Source organism: Pteronotus mesoamericanus, unplaced genomic scaffold (genome assembly GCF_021234165.1).
Source record: "Pteronotus mesoamericanus isolate MK-2021 breed Mesoamerican mustached bat unplaced genomic scaffold, CSHL_Meso_final contig_58, whole genome shotgun sequence".
Taxonomy (NCBI): domain Eukaryota; kingdom Metazoa; phylum Chordata; class Mammalia; order Chiroptera; family Mormoopidae; genus Pteronotus; species Pteronotus mesoamericanus.
In genome coordinates, this window is record NW_026555205.1 from 290,101 (window position 1) to 317,411 (window position 27,311).

Here is a 27,311-nt window from a genome sequence, read left to right on the forward strand (position 1 = left end):
TTGGCGACCTTGGCACAACTTCAAAGAATGATAGAACAGAATGCAGAGAACTTTTCCAAGTCTTGGAAGGCAGCAGTTTGGCAGAGACCCACACACACTGAAAACGAGATGCTTCCTTGAAAACATTTGAAAAGTCTCTTCTTATTTTGGAACTGTAAACTATGGCAAAATTCCTATGTGCTTAAAACTCAAAGCACTTCTGCACCAATATTACTCCCCAAATGATCCCTAACGTTTCTTTCTGTATTAACACTGGTAAACGATTCCTGAGGCATTTGCGGTAAGCATTTCAATAAGGTGACTGATAGTTCTAAATGCTGGTTCAATATATTCTGGAACGAATCCCTTTCATCCCATCTAATATATTCGCCTTTGTCTAGTAGAACGAAAAAGGTGAAGCAACTTACAGATTTGGGGACATATCGCCAAATGACCTATAGTTAATCTGGTGTCGCTTCGCAAGATTTTGGTACCCAAAGCAACGGAACCAGGATTTAGCATCCTTCCTCCAATCACACATTTCTTAAAGCAAGCGTTCCACACGTTTCAACATCGTTTCTTCTCCACCCAACACCTCCTCCAAGCCCGCCGCCTGGTTCCTTCCCACTCTACCTCGCCCCCCTCTCCGCCCCCAGACTGCGCATGCGTTCTAAGAACCCCCTACACTCAAGGCAGGAGCTGAGAGTATTGTCGGGGGCTATTCTCTCTCCCAGGAACATGGCGGCGAGTCAGGGAGGTGGTGGTAACAGTGGGGGCGGCGGTTGTGGTGGAGGTGGAAGTAGCGGTGGCGGTGGCCCGGCAGCGGGAGGAGGTGGTGGAGCTGGAGCGGGAGGCGGCGGCGGGACCCTAGTGCTGCCCATCCCGGTACCGACTCTTTTCGGTCAGCCTTTCCCCAACGGGCCGCAATGGAACCCCGGGAGCTTGCAGCCTCAACACACCGCGAGGAGCCTGGACCGGGCCCTGGAGGAGGCGGGCAACTCTGGCATCCTGAGCCTCAGTGGTAGGAAACTCCGGGACTTCCCGGGCAGTGGTTACGACCTGACGGACACCACCCAAGCAGGTGACAGGACCGTGTTATGGGGTGGTGAGGGAAAGCTAAGAACGAGGAGGTGGGAAGAGTGGGTGGCTGCGTGGCTGCGTTGTTGGACTGTGCTGGTCTGGGCGGGTGCACCCGGGCGGCGATACTGACGAAGTCGGAGCAGCTTGCTGTGAATGTGGGGGGCAGAGAAGGGAATAGGGGAGGGGGAAAAGGAATGCTGATTGAAAGATGTATGGAAACCGAGTGGGATGTGTGGGTTGAAAGAGCATTATTGTTAAAGGGAGTTTCCCCAGTAAGGACTGGGGAGGGAGGTATTGACACCTTCCTTAATGTACTTCTTCCAACTCTCCTGGATGTTCTCATCTTTTCTGGAGGTGAGGGAGTGGGAGAAACAATACATAAAATCATAATCTATACATATTCTTTAAAGGCATACGTGCCTGAAAGAATGCTATATCCCCTTTCATAGTGCAGCAGCAGTATTGCCACGGTTTTGTGTTCTTATTTTGTGTGTGTTTCAGTCGTCTTAGAATATTCTTGCCTTCTTATCCCGAATGCATTGAAGACCGAGATTTTTCATTTTCCTGGTGTTGAGAAGGTAGTGGTGCTTAAATTAGTATTTACTGCAAATTAAAATATCAATCACTTAAATGTCTGGTTACCAGGGGCAAGAATCCTTGTTTTGAGTTATGTTAGTCTTAATTTTTAAAGCAGAAATTGCCAAAAAATTATAAGGGTATTTTTGAGAAATGTAATCAACTCCATTCTTTATGGAGTTGTGGGTTAATGCCTTATTTTGGATGAAAAATTGGCCATTGTAATGTTCTTCATATACTCTGGTACTCTTTGTTGTGGATGGTATTTTTTGTTATGAACACACTCACTTTGCCCTCTGCCTTATAAATCAATGCTGAATATTTTAGGTGTGTTTTGGTGTAATAAAAGGGTTTTTTTTTGTTTTTCATAATCTTTAAATTTGTTATTTATATGTCTCTCTTCATTTGCTGAAAGAAATCATGGACAAAATTATTTTAATAGATGTAGTAATTTTGAAACAATAGAGTTAGTAAATTCACCCATGAGAAGTAATAAATGGCTTCTTATTTTCCTAATAGCACGATTTCAGTGTATTCAGTTTCTAGCTGCTAAATCAAGACATGTGTTTGGAAATGGTGGGTAGAAGACGACAGCCTGAAATTGAAGACTTCCACCCAATTATTCTTTTAGGAATTACCCTAAGAACTATGAATGTGTAATTGGTCACCGATTTTGTGTTTTAGAACGCATGTTTGAGTTTTTACTCCTTCACTCTGGACAGATTTCCTAAACAGTATGTTCACATATTCATGAATATATTGGCAAGATATTATACTATTTGGTATGTTCTTCAAAGGCTTCAATATAAATAGGTTGAGACTGTGTCATTATAGGGATATATTGATTTGCTTTTTGTTCTTTATAACCTATAAAGGAGCTCTCTATCTGTAGTACAGAGCTGAAGCATCTTAGCTTGGCATTCAGGGCTTTTACTGTCTGGCTCCAATTTACCGTTGCAACTTTACCTCCCCCAAAGCTCCTACACAGAACCCATGGTTCCAACTAGGTTAACTCCCTGTCTCTCAAATATATTTTATGAATTTCTCCCTCATCTTGGTAGAAAGTCATCCATGTGCTTGGGATTTACTTCTTTTCTCCACCTCTTTAATTTTGTTCAAGGCCCAGCTTTTCCAAGAAACTGTCTCCAACTACCTTAGTCCATAGCAGTCGCCTGTTTCTTTGAATTCTCATGGTATTGTCTTTACCATTTACTTGCTAGTGCTGGCTTTATTTTCTTTTTATGTTTGTGTCTTGTTGTCTCTTAGGAGATAGATGGAGAGCTCCTAAAAGGCAGGGAGTAAGTCATATACTTGGTTAGTCTTATTATATATATCTTATGTTGTACTTGATAATGTTTTTCATAAATATTAATATCATGTGGTTATAATCGTTGGCTTTTAAGCCTTCAGTTGGTTTTGTGAGGCAGGCATTGACAGAAAGCAGAACCATATTTGTTCTTGGTAAAGCACTCATTCATCATAAACTTGATCAGGGTCTATAGTAACACAGAATTTTTTGAGATAATTCCACTTCATTTTCCTTTCACTTTTTCATACATTTTTTCATACATTTTCATACATTTACTTGAATGTATGTTCCTTGTGGGAACACTTCAGAATTTAGATGAAAAAGAAAAAAAATCATTTGCCTTTTTTTTTTTTAACAAAACTCAGCCATGAATATTTAGGGGTAGTATTTTTGTGTGTAAGGAGATTAGTGTTAGTTATGTATAAATGAAAGTAGGTACACTGGGACTGAAGAAAAATAGTGCATGTTTGAGATTTTTTTAAAAAAGATTTTATTTTTAGAGAGAGGAGTTGGGAGGGAGAAAGAGAGGGAGAGAAACAGCAATTGTTTGCTTATCCTGTGCACTGTTTGCCTATCCTATGCACCCTGACTGGGGACCGACTGGGCACAGAACCCACAACCCAGGCTTGTGCCTTGACAAGGAATCGAACTGGATACCTTTCGCTTCACAGGACTGATCCACACGGGTCAGAGTTGCATGGCTGAGATTTTACATACATATGGTGTATACACATACACACACAAACACATATATAGTATATCCTTTGTTTGATGAGCACAGTTGTTTGTTGATATTGCTACATTTAAAATGATTATCAGTGGGATAATGTTTCAGAACCAAACTGATTAGACTACCACATAATGGTTTATTGGATTGGGAAGAGATTAGAGGGACAAAAAAATAGGTAAGAAGCTATTCTATTAATCTAGGTGTGAGGTGGTGAGAATCTGGGTTAAAAAAAATTGGATATGAAGGGGAAATGGATAAGTTTCAAAGAAGTAGGGAGGGCTTTATACATTATATATTATTTTTCTGTTCCTTACATATATGCAAGATGAAATAGGCCAGTGATTCTCTACCTTGGCTGCATATTAAAATCATAAAGGGAGTGCTTTTTTTTTAAAAAAAAAAAACAAACCTATCCCTGGGCCCCACACTAGACCAATTAAATCAGATTCTCAGGGGCCTAGAGACTTGTTTAAAAAAGTCTTCCCAGGTGCTCCTAATGAGTAGTCAGTGAAACTCTAAATAGCTATTTTTTTAAGGCACTCAAGAAGTATTTATTGTTTGAGTGAATGAAAACTGATAAAAGTTTACTGACAAACCTAAAGTAGCTTGTTATGAGAGTCAAAACCCAAAATAGGAACTAAGTGTTTAAGTTCTAGCTGAATATTCTTTTTAATAGACTTGCATGAAATACCCCTTTTTCCCATCATATTATGTATATAGCAAATAGAAACTTATCAGAAAGCTATAGTTTCTTCAGTTACCATGCATTGTTATGGTTTACATGTAATACTGTTTGATAAATTTGTATTAAGAAAATAGTGACCCCAAAATATGTTGCAGCAAAATCTTGTTTTCTCTATTAATAGTCTTGCTATAGGGAAAATGGATAGTAGGGAGCAGTTGGTAAAGTTTATCTTTGATGTCTTTTTCTCTCTCTTTGAATTTCTGGTGCTTGTTTTCCTTTACCTGCCTCTCCAGTTCTGCTGCTGTTCTTGTTTCTTCTTCCTGCTTCAACCTCACTCTCTCTCCTTTTCCTGGGATGGAGAGGAAATTAACATGTAAAAGGGATAGTTTGCTAATTTACTTGAGTTTCCAATTGATGGTTTGTGCTTGTGACCTTTTTGACCAGATCTTCCTGCCAGATATTTTTTAATTAAAATTGTCACTTATGTAAATACATAAAAAGAGGGAACAGAAAGTTGAAAGCTGACTCTTGTAATGTCTCATCTTTGATGGTCTATAGGTAGGCTTGGCAAGACAAAGGGAAATTGCTTAGAACTTTGTAGTGTGGATACTGTGATAATTTGTTGACCTTAAGAAAGTTTGACAATGATTTTAATGGCTACCTTGACAAATTCTGAAACTGTTCATATTTGACTTTGTCACCAGCCCTACAAGTAAGTCTGAGCCCACTTGCAGCTGCTCCCTCTGCTTTTGCATACCTCTTTATGTCCATAAACAATAGGTCTGTGAAACAGATTTTTGAATTACATACATCTGATTGTGCTGTGTCCTGATTCATCACGTTTTCCTGTAAACCAAGAGTCAACTCTAGTATTTCCTACATGTGCAGGTTCACCTCTTCAACTGTGGGGCATGGTGCATTGTATCAGGTTGTACAGTGGAGCCAGAAAAACTCTGCAGCATCTGCTCTTTAAAAAAATACTGACTATTATATTTTTAAGAGCAGTTTTAGGTTCACAGTAAGATTGAGCAGAAAGTACAGTGAGTTTCTACACATGTATAGCTTTCCCCATTATCCCCCACCACAGTGATACACTTGTTACAATTTATGGACCTACATTGACACATCATTATCACCCAAAGTCCCTGGTTTATATTAAGGTTCACTCTTGGTGGTGTACATTTTGTGGGTTTGAACAAATATATAATACCATGTATTCACCATTAAGTGTTGTATGGAGGAGTTTTACTGCCCTCAAAATCCTCTGTGCTCACCCTGTTCATCCCTTCTCCACCTGCCTCCCCTCCCAGGCCCCAAAAATCCTGGCAGTCACTCATCTCGTTCATCTTTTTATTGTTGCAACAATGGATTTTGTTACACAGGTGAAGGCCCTTTCAGCGCATTCAGTAGCATGAGTTTGTGATTGTGATTTAGTGGCCTGATTAAAATATTTTTTCTGTAATGAATGTCTTCCTGAAAAATTGAATGTGAAGCACTTTTTTGACAGTTTACTCACATTTTAATTGCTTTACATTGAATTTGAGTTGCTGGACCTTTAGTGATTTATTTTATTCAGTGATGGATTCTTCTATAGTACAAATAGTTGCCTTTTAATTTCTTTCTTTTTCAAGTTAACATTTTAAAGTAAGATGGTATCTTAAATTGGAGGGTATGTTCTTCATTAAAATAATACCATTTATACAGCTCTTTATAAATTTTGAAGCACTTTCACACATATTATTCTATTGTATCCTAATAATAACCCTATATGTTTTGTAAAATACATAATAATTACTTCTTGTTGAGAGAGGTAAAATGATTTGCCCAAAGTTAAATGGCTAGAGTGTTTGGCAGAGTGTGGTTCAGAGGCTAGGTTTTCCAACTATAGCCCTCACTATTCCAGCGTTATTTCCATTGTAGCACATTTTCTCCTTGTAACAAAGCTATTATCAGAATAAACACTATGCTAATAAGTAGGTTATTTATGCTGAAAAAATGCTTATTTAACTTCATGGGTTGTATTGTGTTTTTATTTTTATTGTTGACATTATTACAGATGTCTCCCATTACTCCTCCTTTTGCCCACCTCTGCCCAGCCCCTACCCCCTCCCTCTTGCCATCCCCACACTATTGTCTTGTCCATGGGTTATGCATATATGTTCTTTGTATACAGTATAGTTTATTTTGTGTGTGATATTTGCATACCTTGTCTTCATAGTCTTTCTGATTATTTTAGAATAGATTCATTAAGCAAGAATTTATTGAACTCCAACTTTGGAAACATGATTATGGCCAATAAAATGACATGGTTTTGGTCCTTAGGTTTATAAAATAGTTAAATGTGTTCAGTTGTATCTGTAGCAATTAGAAAAGAATTATATAGCAACATTTAAAATTGTACACTTCTATAAAGTATACAATAAGTGATATGGAACTGTTGCATAAGGCTTACTTCTATTAGGGATTAAGTTAGTTTGAAAAAGCTTTCTGTAAAGTTAGGTATTTCCTGATTCTTGAGGTAAACAAACACTATAAGATCAAGTTTTGGTTTGGAAAGAGGGACAGTTGAAGTATTTCAGGAGAGAAATCTCATGGATACAGAGTTGAGAATGACATTGTATGTTAAGGGAAGATGTTAACTGAGGTTTGCTCTATGTTTTCTCAAACACACTTAGAGGCTGAGAGGAGGGAACTGGTGGAGAGTTCAGTGTTAGAATGCAAGAGGTGGAGGAGGAGGCCCTTCATTTGAGGACAGGGGATGCAAGGTCAGGATGGGGAGGTGTTAGCAATGGAAGAGAGGAGTAACCTGACTTTTGCTAATGTGAAGGTGGAAATCGATGCCTGTAGACACTACTGTCTTAAGTTTAAATCTAAAAAAGTGAGACAGTGTCATCAGGGAAAACAAGCTTGATGAGCACAGGAAAGGTATTCAGTAGAGCAAAATGCTTTAGGAATTAGTATGGAGACTAATTCACAGTTTGGAGTTAAGACTGTGTGGTATGCAGCTAAATTAGTTGCTTTTGGAATAGATGAGTTTATTATGTTTTCTGAAAGAAGTCATATATGCTGTATTACACGCCAAAGAACCTAAGTGTTTGGTTGGGATATTTCAGAATTGGGGTTATAGGGACACTATGCTTAAGTTTAAAATTTTGATTTAGGTTATTTGTAACATAAACTGAAGGATTTGCATATTTGTCGTCAGAAGCATAAAGGTGGGCAAAATCCAGAACCTTATAGACAATGTAAAAGATGATGTTAGGGACACTTTTCACAAATACAAGTAATTGAGACCTTACAGTATATTGATTTCCTGGGAGGTAGTATTTGTTTAAGTTTCAAAGCACACAGTGAAACTTTGCAAAAGGGCATATCGTTCTCCAAGGCCATCCCAGTAGCCCATTCTGTGGTGCTTAAACTGTGTGATGTCCATGCTCATAATGCAGACGCTGTATTTCATCATGACCTAGAAGGGGACATCTTTTAGTTTTCTCTTTTTCTCTACACTTTGGGTATATTTGGATACTTCTTGAAGCACTATAATAGTCTTAATCAATTCTTGAAAAATTTCAGAAAGTTTTGTCTGCTTCCAATTTATAGAGGAAAATACCTTACATTCCATGGAACCATTTAATGTAATTAAGGAAAACTGTACAAGTCAGTTTTATAACAATAATTTAAGTTGTGTTTAGTCTTACCTTAAATGAGTTTACTCAGTCTGCTAAATGTCAAACTTTAACTTTTAATCTTTATATTTCTCCTGTTTCAAATAAAATATAAATTGATAGCATTCCACTTACAGAATATCAGTCAATGGACTGTAATGGATAATTAAACAATGGATATTTTCTAATGTATTTTTTGATATGAAAATTTTAAAAAATTATTTATTTATTTTTAGAGAGGGGAAGAGAGGGAGAAAGAGGGGGAGAGAAACATCAGTGTATGGTTGCATTTTGAGCGCCCCCTGCTGGGGACCTGGCCTGCAACCCAGGCATGTGCCTACACTGGGAATTGAACCAGTGACCTTTTGGTTCACAGGTTGGCGCCCAATCCACTGAGCCACACCAGCTAGGGCTGATATGAAATTTTTTAAAGAAAAGGTTTTTTTTTTTCCTAAATAGGGAAGCAAGTTTTTTCCTGTTTGCAGAAACTGTTAATTCTGTGTATTCTTTTATAATTTGTGAAAAAGATTGTTGTCACTTTACCTTTAAATTAATTACTTCAATCTCTTTCAGTAGAATAGTATGTATAGTGTTAAGGATTCAAGGTGATAAGAGACAGACATAAAGTAACTGCGACATAAATTTTTATTTGAACTCTATGGAGACCAACCAATTCTAGAACATTTGTGAATTTGGATTTCACTACAAAATAGCTTCGTTCAATGATTATGCCCCTAAGAGACTCTAGAATGTGCAGCCAAGAAATTGTCCCCTCTTACAAAAATAATTACAATATGAAAATCCTTAATATTGTGAGCTAATTTGTTGGGGATGTCTGTGTCAGCAGGAAATCAATTACTTTTGAAGATATTTATAAAATAAAAATAGTAAATTGAACATGGATAATTGTCTCAAACTAGTTTAATAAGTTTGTAAGAATGGATTTGTCATGTCTATTTTATGTATATGGACAAGGTTATAAAATTGTGGCCTTTAAGGAATTTATGATTTCATAATGGTATAAAATAAGTACTCACTTATGTATTATATAGGCTAAATCGGTGCTTCACAGTCAAGGGGAGGACTTGCCCCCAAGGGATGAAATTTGGTATTGTCTGGAGACACTTTTGATAACCACAACTTGGGGTTGCTACTGACATCTAGTGGGTAGAGGCCAGGGATGCCGCTAAGCCTCCTACAGTGCACAGGGCTGCCTCGCACCACAAAGATTTTTCTGGTCCAAAGTACCAGTGATGCCAAGACTGAGAAACTCTGTGCTAGAGTCAGATAAATGTCATAAGTGAAAACAAAGTGTAATGCAAATTAAAGAGGGAGACATGGCATCTGATTGTATTGGTAGAACATCAGAAAGGGCTTTATGAGAGGAGACAGAGGATGGGCCTTGGAGGAGAATCAGATTGTATCGTTATTTATAAAGGGAGGAAACTAAATGAATATTGACATCCCAGAACCTCTTAAAACTCAAAATAGCAAACAAAACAAAACAACTCTTGTTATTGAGCCTAGGCTCCCTGGTCATCCAAAGCAGAAATTTGGGAATGATTCTGGATTCTTCCCCTTTCTTTTTACATCTGATTCTAGGAGCTAAGGCCTGTCGGTCATAGCTCTTTGAATAGCTTTTAGATCTGTTTCCGTCCTGTGTATTCTCACTATCATTGTTGTTCACATTCTTCTACCTTTAACTGGACCCATCAACAGTTACCCTGCAGGATCTTTTTGCCTCAAGCATGCTTCAAGTCCAGTTTGTCCTTCACATTGTAGCGAGAGTACTCTTTTTCATATGCAGATCTGTCACTTGTATAGCTACTAAAACACCTGCAGTCAGTGAGCCAGCTCCTTAACAATACACTGCTTATTCTTTGTTTTTAACATTTAAAAAATGTGAAAACAAGCTAATACATACTCTGTTTTATCTAACTGGTAATTCTTATTTTATTTTTTAAAATTATTTTATTTTTCAATTACAGTTCCCATTTAATATTATTTTATATTAGTTTCAGGTGTACAGCATAGTGGTGAAATGATTATATACTTTACAAAGTGATCCCCCCAATATTTCCAGTATCCACTTGGCACCATATATAGTTATTTCAATATTATTAACTATATTTCCTATGCTGTACTTCACATCCCTGTGACTATTTTGTAACTCCCCATCTGTACTTATCCCTTTGCCTTTTTTCACCCAGTCCCCCAAGTCCCCTCTCCTCTGGCAACCATCAGTCTGTTTCATTTTTATTTGTTCACTTATTTTCTTTAGATTCCACACATAAATGAGATCATATGGTATTTGTCTTTCTCTGACTTATTTCACTTAATGTAATACTCTCTAGGTCCATACCTGTTGTCACAAATGGTAAGATTGCATTCAGTCTTTTAATCATTAAATATGTTAACTTTGGATTTTTCATAGGTGCCTTTTATCAAGTTGAAAAAATTCCCTTTTATTCCTCATTTTTAATGTTATTTTTAATCATAAAGGAGTGTTGGATTTTCTCAAATGCTTCTTTTGTGTCTATTGGGATAATACAAAGATTTTGTTCTTTTTTACATTAATATGCTATAATTACATCAATTTTTTTAAAAAAATCCTCACCTGAGGATATGCCTATTGATTTCAGAGAGAGAGAGGAAAAGAGGAGGCAGAAAGAGGGAGACACAGAGAGAGAGAGAGAGAGAGACACTGATGTGAGAGAGAAACATTGACTAGTTCCCTTCTATACATCCCCCCCACTGGGGATCAAACCCACAACCTAAGTTATGTGCACTGACTGGCGATCTAACCCTCAACCTTTTGATGTGCATGACAAGGATTCAACCAACTGAGCCACCCAGACAGGGCTTACATTGATTGATTTTTGGATATTATAATCATCTCAAATTCCTGGCCTGCATGCTCTTCAGGTGTAGTTGCATACTGCCCCAAACTCTACATTCCAGCCTACCAATCTACATGCTGTTCCAGGTCTCCACCCCTGCCCTCCCCACCACCACCCCTCTCTCCATTTTTAATGTCCTTCTCTCTGTTCTCTACCTTGTGAACACCTATTAATCTTTTGTATCCCACATCAATCCTTCATTTTTTCCCTTTCATCCTCCACATACAGTGATTACTCTACACCTCTATCAGGGCAGCTGTGATCCTTTGTTGCAATTAATATAGCCCCTCTAATTGTAACATTCATCATCAAGTTAATAATTTATCCTGGAGAAAAATAAACACTACCACAATAAGGACATACATGGATTTCAGAAATGTTAACATTACAAGAAAATCTGCATTATAAAATCAAATAAATATGGTATTTATTTACTTTTCTCTTACTGATTTCAAAGTTCTTTAAATGTAGTTACTTTGTTGCTACTCCAACACTTAGTACAGTGGATTGTGCATAGTAGGTGTTTAACAAATTTGTTAAATTAAGCCTGGGTGCCTTTTCATGTCCCTGCAATTTCTCTCTTTTCTTTTCCTCTGTGTTTTCCACAACTTCACATGTATGTACCCTGTTCTCCAGTCAAATTGGACTCCTCATTGTTTCCCTGACTTTTCTATAACTGCTTTGTTACATTTAAAAAATGAAAAACTATTAAAAACAAAAAGAAAGATAACATTATTATTGCTTTATAAGGAGAGATATTATTATTAAACTTTAAATCTTGCAAATTAGCTGTGTTTTTGATTATTGTCATATTACATCATTGGATATGTTTTATTTTAGAATAGTTGGCTGCTTTTAAATATTTAGGTTAACTAATAAAATTGATTTTAAGTAATGTTTATGATATTAAATAATATGTTTGGCATTGCAAATATGAAATTATTAAATGCTTTGAGGATAAATATGTTGTCTTAAAGTCTGTCTTTAAACATCATAGTTGTAGATGGAGTTTAGGAAAAATTGGGAGATAAATGCACATTTTGTGCTTAGGTTTAGCAGTTTTCCAAGTAGTGTAGCTGTGAATTGTTTAAAATTGTGTTTTTGCATGTTTTGATATAGTTTATCTTCTAAATTGGTATGTTGTCTTCCATTTGCCATCAGCAAAGCTAAAGTCATAAATCTGCTGTCTTCAAGTTACAAAGTTTCTCATCTTCAGCAGGATTAGAGCTTAAAGGACCTCACAAACAACTGCTCTATATGTTCACTGCTTCTCCTTTAGGAAAAAGCCTCAGCACCTCATGACTGAGTTGTTTCAACATTTATTTATGGAATGTTGTTGCCTTAAAAAGTCTTCCCCTTATAGGGTAATCAAGATGGCAGAGGAGTGAGTGGAAGTCACACTGACCTCCTCCCAGGACCAACCTGGAATTACAACTAAACTGGGGAGAAACCACCTAGAACAAACAACTGAACAATAGCGAGAGAGGAGCTTTGTAACCTCAGAGACAGAAGAATCGGCTTTAGCGCAATCTCACTGGTAAGGAGTGCAGTAGAGACTTGAGAAGGTGGGCCGGGCACCCACAGGGAACAGTGCCAGAAGGATACTGAAATGGCCAGTTGGAACCTCGTGAGAAGAGCGGGGTCTAAACCAAAAGTGGGGATCTCTAGCCCACAGCACCAGAGCCCAAAAAGTACACAGAAAACAGCCAGCTGCAAAAAGTGGCAGGGTTGCTCTCTGCCAGAGATAGGCGGCTGGAGATGCAAAGAGCTGTTTAAAGGGCCAACACAAAATTTATATTTGCAGCCGCTTATCCTGGTCTCTGGCAAAGGCGGGGGCAGAGTGGGCTAGAGATGCCTGAGAAGAGACTGGGGAAGGAGGCTTTGGGGAGAGAACTGAGAGAGTAGCCTGCAGGATCTCGGTGCTGATTCATCCCCCATGCGGCAGCAGCCATCTTGCTCAGGCAGAGACCACTCCCCCTGAGCGGCACCTGCGTCAAAGGACCCCATAGCCTCGCCCTCAGGTAGGATTGCACTCCGCCCCTTGCTGTCTAAGGTGCCTGATGAGTGCAGAGTGGCAGCCAGATACAGTAAATCCCTGGTGAAAGGGGGCACAGAGAGGTCTGGCGACACTTGAGGAGAGACTGGGGACAGAGGCTTGGGGGAGAGAATGGAGAGAGTAGCTGGCGGGATCCCAGTGCGGACTCCTGCCCCATATGCACTAGCGTGAAAGGACCCAATAACCCCGCCCCCAGGAGGGACTCCACCCTGCCCTGAGCTGTCTAAGGCAGCCTGCTGACTGCAGAGAGAATAGATTAACTGCTGAAGGAGACAGCCACAAAGAGTAGCTTACTGAAAGTCTCAAACAGACTGCCTAAGGTCAGAGAGAGTCAGTATCTGACATCATCAGAGGCAGATCCAGAAAGTAAAAACAGCGGTCTCCAACCATAGAAGTTCACACCACAAAGTCAGGAAATCAAGACAGATCAACTTAAGAAGCAGAAGCAAAAAGAAGAGTCTCTATCAAATAATGGGAAGCCAAAGAAATGCACCCCACTCAAAGGGAAAGGAGGAATACCCAGAAAGAGACTAGCTGAAACAGAGGCAAGTAAACTATCAGATACTGAGTTCCAAACAACGGTTCTAAGGAACGTCTATGAGCTCAGTGAGCTCAGAGAGGATTACCAGAAAGTACAGGGAAACTATGACGAACTTACTGCAAACTGTATCAGCATGAAAAAGGACATAGAAACTATCAATAAGAGACAAGAGGAAATGAAGAATACAGTTTCTGAATTGAAGAACACAGTAGGAGGAATCAAAAGCAGGCTCGATGAAGCTGAGGAACAAATCAGTGAGCTGGAGGACAAAGTAGGAAAAAGCTCCGAGAAAGAGCAAGAAAATGAAAAAAAGACTCAAAAAGAATGAAGACGTGTTTAGAGAAATGCAGGACAACCTGAAACGTAATAATATCTGTATAATAGGGATGCCAGAAGGAGAAGAGGGTGAGGAAGCGATAGAGAACCTGTTTGAAAAAGTCATGATGGTAAACTTCCCTCATTGGAGGAGAGAAAAAGTCATACAAGTCCAGGAAGCACAGAGGGTTCCATTCAAAAGGAACCCAATGAGTCCCACTCCAAGACACATCATCAATAAAATGGCAAATATCAAAGACAAACAGAATCCTAAAGCAAGCAAGGGAGAAAGAAGTAGTAACATATAAGGGAGCCCCAGAACACCTAGCAGCATTCTGCACAGAAACACTGCAAGCCAGAAGGGAATGGCAAGAAATATTCCAAGTAATGAATAGAAAAGGCGTGCAACCAAGACTGCTCTACCCAGCAAGCCTCTCAATTCAAATGGAAGGTGAAATAAGGCGTTTCCCAGACAAAAGAAGGCAAAAGAATACACCTCCACCAAACCAGCACTGCAAAATATGCTAAAGGGACTGTTTTAAGATGAAGAAAAATTTTCTATGAATACCCAGTTCCTTTCAGAGTTGCCAATTCTTGATATTACCAATATTTTTAATACTCATTAATTTGATTGTGACAATGATACGATTTTAATTGTTCCTTTACTATTTGTTGAAACTAAACCTCTTTTAGTATATTTCTTGCCTATTTCTATTCTTTTTTAAAGCTTTAAATGACTTTTTGATATTCTTTATCCATTTATTGATTAAAGGTTTGTAGAACATTTTTCCCTAAAAAAAAAAAATAAAAAAAAACAAAGCAACCTATTAACCCATGTTTTAGATGTGTTGCAAATACTTTTCTATTCCTTTTCCTTTACCTTTTTTATATGTATATTACTATATAGTTAAATGTTTAATACAGTTATATTGTCAATATTTATAGCTTCTGGGTTTGAATATTTTACTTCATGTCATGAAAAATATTAGTTTGTATTTTCTCCAAAGACTCCTTAGATTCTACATATTGATTTTCAACTCAACTGAATATTTCTTGTATAATGTGTGAAATAGGGTTCTATATTTGTTTTATTTCAAGTAATAGTGGTCCACGCACCTTGTTTGTTGAATAAACCTTATTTTACCCATTTACTTGAAATAGCAACTTAATCGCATTTTGTTAGACCGATATATACGTTTGTCTCTGGAACGTTCATTATATTTCATTGATCTACTTGATTATTTCTGTACTGGTGTCATGTTGGTTTAATTGCTGAGACTTTATAAGGGTTTTAAATCGTTTTAGTATAATTAACTTTGACATTTAAAAGAAAGAAATAAAATCAATCTGCATTTAAGGAAGAAAGAAAGAGAGATGGAACTGCTACCTTTTGTGACAACATGGATGGAACTGGAAAATATTAAGCTAAGTGAAATATGCCAGTTGATGGAAGACAAATACCATATGATCTCACCTATAAGTGGACTCTATTCAACAAAATAAACTAACGAACAAAAGAAACCACAGGCACGGAAACGTGGAGCAGATGGAAAGTGACCAGAGGGGATTGGGAAAGAGGACAAAGGTGGAAAGAAGGGGAAGGGACTAGACAAAGAACATGTATGAATGACCCATGGACATGGACGACAGAGTGGGAATTGACTCTGGGAGTGGAGGGTCGGGGTGGGATGGGTGGTGGGGGTAAAGGCAGAAAAATTGAGACCACTGTAATAGAATAAACATGTTTTATGAATTAAAAAATAATGAAATAAAATTTAAAAAAAAGCATGACCAAAAAAGAGAAAAAAAAATGTCTTCCAGTTACAGTCTATTGTATACTCTTTTTCCAAATTGTTCTTTTGGCATTTTTCTTATGCCACTGTTCCACTGAAGAAAAATATTTTATATCCTGATTTTTAGGGACTGCCTACCAGTCTATTATGGATGTACCATATTTAACCAGTCTTCTATTGTGAGGTGTTTAAGTTACTATTTAATATGAGTATATAGCCAAGTGCAGTTGCAATTAATATATCTCCTCTATTGTAACATTCACCATCAATTTAATAACTTTTCTGGAAAAAATAAACACTACCACAGTAGCTTTTACATTGCTTCCCCCAAGAGGAATTTAAACTTGAGAGCCGATAATGCATTCTATAGAAAAATTCCCTGTAGTGTTTGGTTCAGTGCTGTGCCTCTCTACAACAGTTCATAATAAATGCTTGTCAAATTTCTAAACTTAAAATTATGGGAAGGAGCATGGCAATTTAATATACTGACTTCTTGTTCTATGTGTGTAACAAAGTAGTGGAATGGCTTTTGCATGGTACCTTGGTGATCTTGCACATATATCCACAAAGTACACAGAGGCAAGGCTCAACCACAGTCTGACTCAAATCTTGGGGGAAAGACCTGTGATCCTCTGAGGTACGTGGCAAGATAGACAGATGGCATAAGGTCATTTCTTAATCATTCTATCTTGTGGGAGGCTGCCCCTAGACAGTTTATTTGTCTCCTTCCTTCATTCTGACAAGACATGGGACATTCTTTGTCCAGCTGTAAGTATAAAATTGCAAAGCTGCAATCAGAGTTGACTCCTCAGTAACAGAGCAACCAACTGTGCATGTTGTCTGTCACTTGGTCCTTCCCTCCAGTTCTGTTTTGTTCTGTGGTACTGGGGATATGGGGAACTGACACCATTCTGATGATGCTTCCCCTGTCTGTGTTAGTAATAAACTGAATCCATTTGGTCTTACTAATAGCTGCCAGTGTGCTGCCGTTTTAGGAGCTGCTTGACCTCTTAACATAAACTAATGAGATTTTCATGGCTTTGGCATGGTTTGTAGAATTTGTCATTACCTTATAATTAGTCAGTTTACTTTGACTTACTTTTAATTTCAGCATCCAATATTTGTGCATTGTTGTTAAATAGCTCAAGTAAGGATGACCCTTGCTGACTAAATACAGTATTTTCATTAAGGAGCTCAGTACAGTATACTGGCTGTAAAATTTGTCTTAATCTGGGCATATCAAAGATGAAGCATTTAGTTTTATTTAGCATGGTAGCGTGCGCTTGTTCCCTCCCTCCCTCCCTTCCTTATTTTTGTTCTCCTCAAGGACTACTTTTGTTTTGGAATCTAACACCTGCCAGAGTTATGCTGGGGAGTCAGATTGAAGCAGAGTATTCTTGTATTACATTAGACTTTCCTTTCTCATGCAGTAGAAAGGTGTTTTAATTAAAGCAAATAAAAAGTGTACTGTATAAACAGATCCATTTGATTTTCAGTGGTTAGTTGATCTTGACCTAGGCAAAAGAACATCAATATCAGATTAATCATGTGTAAATGGAAATGTCTTGGAAATGGTCAAAATGACATGTTTTGCTATTGCTTACTTCATTAATCAGACTATTAACAATTCAGACTTTATAGTTTCTGTTTTTTGTTTTAAAATAATTTACATTAAAGCATGATTTGACATTAAAAGTCACATACTTTCATAATAATTTCCATTTTAAAAATTATGACATATTAGAATGGCAGTATAACATGACTCAACATAGTGATGTTTGGTAGCAGAACAAGTTGTGACCGATAAAAATTAAGTGATTATATATAATACTAACTTATAATTAGGTTGTAATTGTCTGCATATATCATTCTTATGAATGGAATATATGTGGTTAGAACTTAGTGTACCTTGTGAAACATAATACCTTTAAAATTGTATTTTTTTTGGTTATTCTGTTCATTTTTTATTTTATTTTTAAGTATATTTTATGGATATTTCTATTACAGTTGTCTCATTTTTTTTATCTCCTTTACTCCCCTCCACCCTGTACTCCCCTCCGACCAGCATTCCCCCACCTCCCCTTAGTTCACGCCCATGGATCATACACATAAGTTCTTTGGTTTCTCCATTTCCTCTACTGTTCTTAACCTCCCCCTGTCTGTTTTGTACCTACCATTTATGCTTCGTATTCCCTGTACCTTTCCCCTCTTCTCCCCACTCCCCCTCCCCGCTGATAACCTTCCATGTGATTTCCATTTCGGTGATTCTGTTCCTGTTCGAGTTGTTTGCTTAGTTTGTTTTTGTTTTTAGGTTCAGTTATTGATAGTTGTGCGTTTGTTGTCATTTTACTTTTCATAGTTTTGATCTTCTTCTTCTTAGATAAGTTCCTTTAACATTTCATATAATAAGGGCTTGGTAATGATGAACTCCTTTAACACTACTTTGTCTGGGAAGCACTTTATCTGCCCTTCCATTCTAAATGATAGCTTTGCTCGATAGAGTCATCTTGGATGTAGATCCTTACCTTTCATGACTTTGAATACTTTTTCCCAGCTCATTCTTGCCTGTAAGGTTTCTTTTGAGAAATCAGCTGATAGCGTTACAGGAACTCCTTTGTAGGGAACTGTTTCCTTTTCTCTTGCTGATTTCAAGATTCTCTCCTTATCTTGAATCTTGGGTAATGTAATTATGATGTGCCTTGGTGTGTGCTTCCTTGAGTCTAACTTCTTTGGGACTCTCTGAGCTTCCTGGAATTCCTGGAAGTCTATTTCCTTTGCCAGATTAGGGAAGTTCTCCATTATTTTTTCAAATAAGTTTTCAATTTCTTGCTCTTCCTCTTCTCCTTCTGGCACCCCTATGATTTGGATGTTGGAACATTTAAAGTTGCCCCAGAGATTCTTAAGCCTGTCCTTATTTTTTTTGAATTCTTTTTTCTTCATTGTGTTCTGGTTGAATGTTCATTTCTTCCTTCTGCTCCAAATCGTTGATTTGAGTCCTGGTTTCCTTCCCTTCACTGTTGTTTCCTTGTATATTTTTCTTTATTTCACTTTGCATAGCCTTCACTTTTTCCTCTATTTTGCGACCACACTCAACCATTTCTGTAAGCATCCTGATTAGCAGTGTTTTGAACTCTGCATCTGATAGGTTGGCTGTCTCTTTATCACTTAATTGTATTTTTTCTGGAGTTTTGATCTGTTCTTTCATTTGGGCCTATTTCTTTGTCTTGGTGCACCTGTTATGTTGTAGGGGGCGGAGCCTTAGGTATTCCAGGGTGGGGCAGCCCTCGTCACTGCGTTGTGGCGCAGTCTGGATGAATGTTTCTTTTTTAGCTCCTTGGTTGTTGGACTTCCATACAGTTCAATTTTCTGGCAGTTCTGGTTGTTTTGTGTTTTTAAATTTTTTGTTGTCCTTTTAGTTGTGCGAGGAGGCAAAGTGTATCTACCTACACCTCCATCTTGGCTAGAAGTAAAATAGTATAATATCAATTGTGTTTTTCTTATAACAGAAAGAATGCCTGATTATGTAGAAAATTTGGAAAATAAAAGCATAGAAAAGAATATACAAACCGCTGGTCATTCCACCAACCTTGAATAAATATTAACATTTTGGTATGTTTCCTTCATACTCCCACACCTCCCACACTCATCAACCTGTAAATACCTGTAGGTATTTGTATGTGTATGTACAAGTGTATAAAATGTACGTTTTTAAAGGAAACGGTTCATACTGTTTATATAGTGTTACATTTTTTAGTTTAATTTTTTATTTTATGAATTTATTAGTATGGCATTGGTTAATAAAATCATGCAGGTTTCAGGTGGAGAGTTTTATATTTTAAGGGTTCCAGTTATTACCCTGTGACCATTCTTATTTACATATTAAGGAATTAAGCCTATAATATCATTTTTAAAGGCTGCAAGATACTCCATTTTAAGGATATACCATATTTCCTTTAGCCTTTACCTATTACATATTGTTGGACATTTGTTTCTAATTTGCTAGTATTTAAATAATTCTAAAGTGTACCTAATTTTTATGCATTTTTTTGTTTTCAAAATCTTGGATCAATGGGTATGAACATTTTTTAAAGGACCTTCATTTATATTGCCAAAATTGCTTTCAAGACAGGTTACTTCATTTTGAATCTCCATCAGTGATATATGGAAGTGTTCAATTCACAGTAGCCTTGGCAGCACAGCGTAATATCTTTAAATCTAATGGGTGAATTATGGTACCTTTATTATATTTCTTTTGAATAACAGTGAAGTTGAACATTTTCATGTGTGTCTTTGATAATTTTTGTTTTTTAATCTGTTTATGTCCTTGGTTCAGGTTTTATCCATGAGTTGTTAGTATATTTTTCTTTTGATAGATTGCAGTTTTCCTTTCTTTTTTGTAGCTAAATCTAGAAGTCTTTTTGTTTGTGATGCTTTGAAAGTCGTTCCCCATTATAATATTAAATGAATATTCACTAGAGTATTTTTATAGTTTTTTATGGGTCATTTTCATGTTTATATTTTTCTCCCATCTGGAATTATTTTAGTAAGTTATGTGATGAGGTTATAACATTTGTCTTTTGAAAATAAGAATTTTTTTAGAACCATTTAGTAAATAATTGATTCAAAATGCCAAATTTACAGTATATTAATAAATTTTATAAGGTTGAAGTATAGTGCCATTCTTAGATACCGCTTTGATGTTTGAATGTCATTATGCTGTTCATTAGTCAATATTTCTTGGTGAATCTGAAGCACATTGTAGAATTTCCTGAAGATAACTGCATGGAGTTGCCCTCTTCTTCTTTTTTCTTTTTTAAATAAAGTCTTGTCCTTCCACGTGGCTTAATAGTTGTATGACTCACAGTCCTTTTCTCACTGAGCATGCATGTAATCTGCCCTCTGGTTAGCAGCTGTGGTTTCTCCTTGCAGCATCTGTTTTTTGCACCCTTGCTTCTCAAAGTGCCTGTGCTCAAATAGAGCCTCTCATGATTGGTTGCTGCAGATCAGTGAGGTCTGCTTGCTATTGTTTCTTATAATTGTTGGCTTTAAAGCATTTTTTCTAATGTCTATTTTATAGCTCTTTTTCTTGCCATTGTATTTATTAACCATAAATACGATGGAGAGTAGCTTAGAAATTCTGTGACCTGTATGTCTTACTCATTCAACAAGGCATCAGTGTTATAGACTGACTTTTCATTATCTTGTCCTGAATGACAGGACAACAGCCTTCTAGGGAATACTGAATCAGGAAATCACCTGTTTTTGCAGAGAGCATCTGTTGAAAGCACATGCCAGAGCCACAGGGTTGTCATTTCCCATCAGGCTCCAACATCAGAGTCTCTGATACTTCAAAGACACTCTCCATTCTTGCATTGGCAGACAGCTGTGGTGCCTCCTGTTTCCTTGTTGCTTTTGTTTCTAGTCCTGACATTTATTTTAGATGGAAAAATAGATAAGGAAGCATTAATATTTAAGACCATATTAATCAGATTTTAGCTCACATTTGAGTACTATCAGTTACTGAAGAACAGGGAAAATAAATTTTCTTTTTATGTTAGGAGATAACTAAGTTGGATGATTTTATACACTTTCCTAAAGACATGTAATTCTGATGTATCTTTTCCATGTCATAAGAACTGAACATAATAGTTTCCTCACTATATTTTATATCTTTATGAACATTATATATCATTATGTACAAATTGATAATTTTCTCCTCATTTGTTTCCTCCAGGGGTTTTAGATTGTTGCACAGTATTTACTGATTTCCAATAGCTCTGAGATAATGAAGAATAATATTTGAGTGATTTTGACAATGTTTTATAGATAATAATCAGTAGAAGCTAAATACAGCTCAGATCCAGTCTAGTGTTAATCTGCTAAATAACAGTTGCCATCCTTTTTCAGTCTGTAAGAGTTTTGTAAACTCTGAGATATACCTCAAAATGATGCAGCACTGGTCCCATCACAGCAGCGTTGTCAAAAGTACAGTTTCAGTAGAACTAAGTGGGGGTGATTCTTTTTGCATAGTTCCTTTCCCTGAAGTGTTATTATCTAAACAGATAGTATTTGGTGGTAGAACGGAACAATGATTGGAATTGCTTAAGGTTGGTGCGTGATTGGGCTTTTTGACCATCCTGGCACCTCGTGCCAAATTCATAGGGCTTAATGGAATTTTGTTTGAATGAATTGTTAATACATAGACTATGAGTCAAGCCAGGATGCTGCATGAGAAGTAAGGATACTGAGGCTTGAAAAGTGAGGGTCAGGATTTGTCTGCCCCTATCCCAGACTCTAAGTGAAGGGCCACAGAGAGTTTAATACTTAAAATATTTAAGTATTTTACCTTACATATTTTCTGAGACTGCAACTTCTAAGCACTGTTCAATAAGGAGTGTACATGGTATTATTATTGGTAGACAATTTTGCATGGGTCTTAGGTTTTTGCACACCTTGTGAGTGAGTTACGAAGTAACCTTTGTTCAGGACTCTGTTTTGGAAGAATGAAATAGTTTCTCCAGAGCAAAGGAAAATCATGCTTAGTGTCCAGTAAAATAAAGATAATGTATCCCTTTGGACAAAGTACAGACATGCTTACTGTGTATTGTAAAAGATTTGTGTTCCCTCAGCTCAGAGTTTCTGTCCCAGAATGTGATGATGGGCTGGATGTGCAGGCATCCATTGGTAGGTACCCATCTGCGTTGCTCCTGTGAGATTTGTGGTGGGGGGGAGGCAGGGGAACTGATACAAATGTGTTGCTCATGCCACTTGCTCTGCTGTGGGTGATAAATTCCTTGGAGTCTCATGCCTTCTGCCAGCACCCATACAACTGTGTTAGACTAACTTGCGGGCTTACAAGTAGGGTAAAGCCTCAGATCCTTCAGAGTTCTTGACAGGTACCCAGCACAGTGGGTTTGCTGATAAGATGTTACCACCCTTTTGAAGAAACTTGTGTAATGAATTTTCTTTAATTCTTGTTTATTGGATTGGTTGAAAATATTGAAAAAATTAATAAGGGTCCACTCTTTAAGGAGCCAAGAAAACTATGTGTTGGCTCAGACTAAACAGTTCTGACTTGGTAAATTAAGAACAGCTGAGAGCTTTATAATAGTATTCATTATTTTCTTAACTAAAAATTGGGACTTGAAGTAAGATTTATGGTCTGTTTCCTTTTGCAAGAAGCAACCTAGGATATGAATGTGGTTAGGAGACTTAGAATTTCTCTGACCCTGCTTTGTGGTTCCAGTGGAACAAGATATTTTAAATTTAGGACAGGAAGTCACAACAGTGTATTGGAGGAGTGGAAAAGTACACATAGAACATGGGTTTTGAAGTCAGATCTGAGTTTGGAACCCTAGTGCCATCAGTTATTGTTTTTTAACATTGGGCATACCATTTAGTGTGTCTTTTGCTTCATATGTTAATGAGGAATAGTAGCTGCCTCACAAGGTTGTTATGAGGATTAGAAATAATTGTGCAAAACCTTTAGTATTTTAATCTGGCATGTAGGGTGTGTGAATATGTGTGTGTAATTGCTCCAGTTCTACTTAGGTTGTTGTTGGTATGAATTTAGAGTTCTAATTTCAAATTACTTCTTCACTTAGTAATCATGCTTTTTAAAAGATTTTATTTATTTATTTATTTATTTATTTATTTATTTATAGAGAGAGAGGAAGGGAGGAAGAAGGAGAGGGAGAGAAACATCAGTGTGTGGTTGCCTCTCACGCGCCCCCCACTGGAGACCTGGCCCACAACCCAGGCATGTGCCCTGGCTGGGAAGTGAACCAGCAACCCCTTGGTTCACAGGCCAGCACTCAGTCCACTGAGCCACACTAGCCAGGGCCTCACATTTTTTTAAGCAGGAAATTCTATGATGGTATCTTTGTTAATGATGAGGATATATTCGAACAACACACTTCACTGGAAGTTTATCCAGAGGTAAAAATGTGTCAGGTTTTCAAACATTACCTAGGTTGTTTTTTTTTTAAATAAAAGGGACTATACCTGTCTATATTATTAAATATCACTTAAAGAAGACTCATGTATCAATTTAACAATTTGTGGCACAAACTGTACATCCTTTTGTACACTGATAAAGATCTCTAATTAGTATTAATAATATAGTATAATACAGCAATTTTCAGCTGGTGTGCTGCAAGAATTTTTAAAACATGCAATACCTATTTAGTCAGGGGCACTGACCTCTTTTCCCTTAGATTGTCAAATAAAAAAACATCAACAGCCAACACAACAATAGCCATCCAGTGTGAATGAATCAAAATTATACCTATTTTTGTCAGATTGGCAAAAATTATATTTTTTGATGTGCTGCCAAATTTTAGTAATTAGTTCATGTGTGCCATGAGAAATGCCAGCCAACGGACCAGGAATTGCCCTGTGTAGCAGATTGACCCGTCTGTGGCTCATGCGGCTTGCAGCTTGGGAGGCAGCAAACAGATTTCAGTTCTATCTGAGCCCTCTCCTTTTCCTAGCTTCTCTGACCTGTGAAACTCAAGAGTGTTACAGAACATAATTTATATCAGCTTATTTAAAACGATCTATTAATTTCTCTAACAGGCTCCCAGCAGTTTTACAAGGAGCCTTTTGAAGGAAGGCAGGAAACAGTACCCAGCAGTCTCTCTACTGTTGAGTTACTGCCAATACTGCCTGATAGGATTTATGATTAAAATCCAGACAAAAGAAAAATAGTTCAGTATTTATAAAGGTGCTTACTCCCAAGGATACTAATTAAATGAGATCCCCCCATAATGCTTAAGAAAAATAAATACACAGCTATTTAATTTTAAAGAATTTTTGCAGACATGCTCTTATTAATTCTGTTAAGTGTGTTAGTTTCCTGTGGCTGCTGTAACAAATTACCACAAACTTGGTGGTTTAAAATGGCAGAAATTTCTTCTCTTACAGTTCTGGAGAACAGCAGTCTGTAGTGAATCTTATGAGGCTAAAATGAAGATTTCAGCAGAGGCGTAAGCCCTCCATCCCTTGCCTCTCCCAGCTTCTGGTGACTGCTGGCATTCCTCAGCCACATCACTCACATGTCTACCTTCATCTTCACAGGGCCTTCTCCCCAATGTGTCTGTCTAATCTCCTTCTGCCTGCCCTTATAAGGGCAAATGTGATGGTATTTAAGGCCCATCCGGATGATCCAGGATGATCTCATTGCAAGATTCTTAATTACATCTGCAAAAATTTTACCTTATCAACCAACTTTCACAGATTTCAAGAATTAGAACCTGGTATCTATAGAGGCTGCCATTCAGCTCACTACAGGACGAGAGCGAACAAATTTTAATTTCCTTTTTTTTCATGGGAAAGGTGAAGCATCTTTATAACTGTTTTTCTCCAAGTTCTACTTCCCCCCTTAGAAGGCAGGCTTTAAAGTTGTGAAATGAATCTCCCCATAAAGAATAAATTAACAGTTTGTCTTCCCATTTTTATATGGAACCATATTAAATAAAATACCAATTTTGCATGTATTTCTTGAGTATAGTATGTTCAGCATTAGTCATATTATTCTAGTTGCTCAGTGTACATTTTAACGAAATGATTTTTAATGTTATAAAAGCTCCCTTAATTGTATGATACAAGGTAGAAAATTTAAATCAGTTTACATTTTATCCATTATATCTATATAAAAGTTAATTTTCACTTTTTCAACGAAAATATGATGATACTTACTTGGCAGGAAAGATACCATGATCATGAAGCTGGTTCTCCCAGGTCAAGGCTTATCCATTGCGCTCGGGATGTGCTGGCCCCTGCGATTTCCCCAAATGTGGGGAACTTGACCCCACACTATGTGGTAGTGGGGTCACTGTGTTCTCACTTTCTCTTATTTAACAAAAAAGGAAAATTTCAGATGCTGTTAGTGAGAGATAATTCAAGAAATTCAGACACAAAGTGTTTTGTGCTATTGCCCGTCTTTCTTTCCATGGTTGTATTTTTCCTTTGGCTCTGTTATTCTGTTTACCCAGATCTTAGAAAGGATGTTTATGCAGATTAAAAATCTGAAAAACTCTAGAATGAGATTTCCTTAGTCAGAGGCTTTATAATAGTTTGAGTTTTAATTTTGACTTTATTGTACTTTACTTGATTAGACTCAATTAAATTAGAATAGTAATTGTAATTTTAACTGATATTTACTAAATAAATATATTAGTCATATAGAAAATATCTTATGAATATAGATTTAATTAAATTCCCTAAGGGAGCACATAATACTTTTTTTATAATTTAACTAACTTAACACCTATTTTTGGAGAGGAAATAACATAAAGCATCACACAATAATATATGTTATTAAACTAATACCTTGATATTATTTAAATGATTTTTAAAAATCACATTATTAACACTGATATTTTAGCTTTTTTCCTATTACTTCTTTGAATACTTTTGTGTGTTCTCTTGACCATTTTCAGTCTTTTCTGCTTGCTTTTTTTCTCTACTCAGTTTATAAATGTTGGCTTTCCTAACGGCCCATTCTTGAACTCCTTTTCTAACTCGATTACTCTGTTAGGTGATGGCTTTAATTTTTATGATTTTATAGTACTAACCATATTCCCACAACTTTTAGTTTTATATTTCTATCTTAGACCTCACTGCTGATACCCAGAATCATCTAACTGATCATTTTATAACCCTCCATTGGAGCTCTTTCAGATAATCTCAGTGTATAAAAATATAAAAGTGAACCTTGATCCTAATCTCTGCTTCAGAAAACAAAACATTTTTCCCCAACAGAAATAACAACAAAAATCTTGTTCCACCTTCTGTATTAAATAAGATCATTTAGGTGTGTAGGTAAGCATGCTGGGGGCCATTCTTGATTCTTACCTCTTGTTTATCCCACATAGACAATCACTTTCTCAGTTCCTGTAAGTACTGATATCAAAATACAAACAGTCTACTTTTCTTATCCCAATTCTTTCTACCATCATCATCTCTCTAGGACCACTGTATTATTTATGGATATTTAATACAAGATATCATACAGAATAATAAACGGGGCATAATTTTGTTTTTAGGATTTCAGATTAATAGTAAGCAGTAATTTTTTAAAGATTTTATTTATTTTTAGAGAGGGGAGGAGAGGGAGAGAAACATCAATGTGTCTCTCGCATACCCCCTGCTGGGGACCTGGCCTGCAACTAGGCATGTGCCCTGACTGGGAATCGAACAGCAACCCTTCGGTTCGCAGGTCGGTGCTCAATCCACTGAGCCACACCAGCCAGGGCAATAAGCAGTAATTTTTAATTCCCAGGATTCTGAAGTTACAAGAAAAAGAGGCACAACCCTACATGTAAAAAAAAAAAAAAAACCAACTAAATTATAAACTAAAAAAAAGCAATGACAATTTTTCTTTCTTAATACTACTGCTTGATGCTTGGGTGTCTAGAGAAGATAAGCCAGGATATTGAGAAACTTCTATTTTAAGTTCAGATTTTGGTTTCTCGTAATTATGACTGTCCTTTTATATAGTTATTTAGAATCATATAGTGGAAGGAAGAAGAATCCAAATTAATTTTCTTATATAATCATAACTAATATTTTCTTTTGCCAATTTTATAATTTTGCATTAGGTAAATATGTGTATATAATATATATAAAATATATTAATACATGTATATTAATGTTCTGAGTAGGGAACTTACTATGTTG

The 27,311-nt window shown here is 36.9% G+C and overlaps 1 protein-coding gene and 1 non-coding gene across 3 annotated transcripts in view; both read left to right on the forward strand.

The window, feature by feature from the left end:
* The first annotated feature begins 717 nt into the window (after nucleotides 1–717).
* Nucleotides 718–27,311, forward strand: part of LRCH2 (leucine rich repeats and calponin homology domain containing 2) — a 122,354-nt gene continuing 95,760 nt past the window's right edge. For both annotated transcript variants that reach the window (XM_054580403.1, XM_054580404.1), the window contains exon 1: nucleotides 718–1,060. In XM_054580403.1, coding sequence (XP_054436378.1) covers nucleotides 718–1,060 — 343 coding nt within the window. The remainder of the gene's footprint in view (nucleotides 1,061–27,311) is intronic.
* LOC129076270 (U1 spliceosomal RNA) lies at nucleotides 25,321–25,485 on the forward strand. Its single transcript, XR_008529736.1, has one exon. It is a non-coding gene; the product is annotated as a U1 spliceosomal RNA (small nuclear RNA).